The 1,571-nt window shown below is 43.0% G+C and overlaps 1 protein-coding gene across 1 annotated transcript in view; it reads right to left on the bottom strand.

The window, feature by feature from the left end:
* Window positions 1–296: 296 nt before the first annotated feature.
* Window positions 297–1,571, bottom strand: part of LOC102002568 (glycine N-acyltransferase-like protein Keg1) — a 7,867-nt gene continuing 6,592 nt past the window's right edge. The window contains exon 5 of the mRNA XM_005352230.2: window positions 297–472. Within this exon, the coding sequence (XP_005352287.1) occupies window positions 297–472 (176 nt within the window). The remainder of the gene's footprint in view (window positions 473–1,571) is intronic.

Raw genomic sequence — 1,571 nt, 5'->3', positions numbered from 1 at the left:
AGCTGGCTTACCAGGAAAGATCTTTTTAACCTGCGTCTGTCTGGAGTGGGACAATCATGGCGACTCCCTGACTCAGCTTCTTTCTCCCAGCCCTCTGTTCTGTTTACTCCACCCACTTAAGGGTTGGCCTATCAAGGGGCCTAGGCAGTTTCTTTATTAATAAGAAATCACTCCCACATCATGCTTTGATTTATCCCTATCCTTTAAGGTGGCCTTCTAACAATCACTTCAGAAATCTCACACAGAAGGCATGTTATTAGTAAGACAATGACTGGTACAGAACAGCTTTGAAACACTTACATGGGCTTGGGATTGTCACTGCTGTGTACTAAGTTATTCATGTCCACCAAGGAAGAATCCACTTTCTTTGCTGTTTCTCTTTTCATATAGAGAAAGCACTGTGTATGCTTGACCTTGCCTGAATTAATGGCTCCAAGCTTTTCTATCACTTTGTCCAGGCTTGACTGTGAACCTTGATGGAGAAACAAGGCAGCGAATGATATACATTATTCATCTTATCATTTGGAAATGGCTATTCAGTGGAATCAAAGGGAATATGAGCATAGAATCATCAAGTCTTATGTTAAATCCTGACTAGCTTCATATGATAAAGTTTATATCCCCCCGTTTTTAAAACTTAAATTTTGGATGGTATCACAAACCCTAACTACTTGAGACTACAGTTTATATTCAGGAGTTATGAAATTAGAGAGAAACATGATGCCAGGCAACCTCCCAGACACCCACAAGGATGACCCCAGCTAAGACTCCTAGCAATAGTGAAAATGATGCCTGAACTAGCCTTCTCTTGTAATCAGACGGGTGACCTCCCTAATAGTCATCATAGAGATTTCATCCAGTAACTGATGGAAACAGATGTAGAGATCCACAACCAAGCATTGTGCCAAACTCCATTAGTCCAACTGAAGAAGGAGGAGGGATTATATGAGCAAGGAGCTTCAAGACCATGATGAGAAACCCACAGAGACAACTGACCTGAGCTTGTGGGAGCTCAGGACTATGAGCAGGCAGTTAGACAGTCTGCACTGAACTAACCCTGGCCTTCTGCATCTGGGTGAGAGTTGTGTAGCTTCGTCTGTGCATTGGTCCTCTAGCAGTGGGACCAGGACCTGTCCCTGATGCATGAGCTGGCTCTTTGGAACCTACTCTCTATGGTGGGATTCCTTGCCCAGCTGTGATGCAGTGGGGACAAGCTTGATACTGCCTCAACTTCATATGCCATGCTTTGTTGACTCCCATGGGAAGACTTGGCCCTTTTGAATGGAGGCTGAGGAGTTGTGGATTGGGGGGGGGTGTGTAGATGGAAGATGGGGGAGAGAATGAGAAGAGAAGAAAGAGGGGAAACTGTGGTTGGCATGTAAAATTTAAAAAGTCTACAGATATAGCTATCAAACAAGATGAGTTAGAAGCATGGTAGCTTAAATTTACAGGATATTTCTATGGACTCAGTCTATTGAGTTGTTACTATAAGAGTCCCAGTTCCTTTCTATTGCACTAATATGGTTCCCTTAACCATGAATTACTTTGGTTTAGTCATAAAACTTGCTTCT

The sequence above is a fragment of the Microtus ochrogaster genome, chromosome 8, assembly GCF_000317375.1.
Source record: "Microtus ochrogaster isolate Prairie Vole_2 chromosome 8, MicOch1.0, whole genome shotgun sequence".
Lineage (NCBI taxonomy): Eukaryota > Metazoa > Chordata > Mammalia > Rodentia > Cricetidae > Microtus > Microtus ochrogaster.
This window is presented reverse-complemented; position numbering and strand designations above follow the sequence as displayed.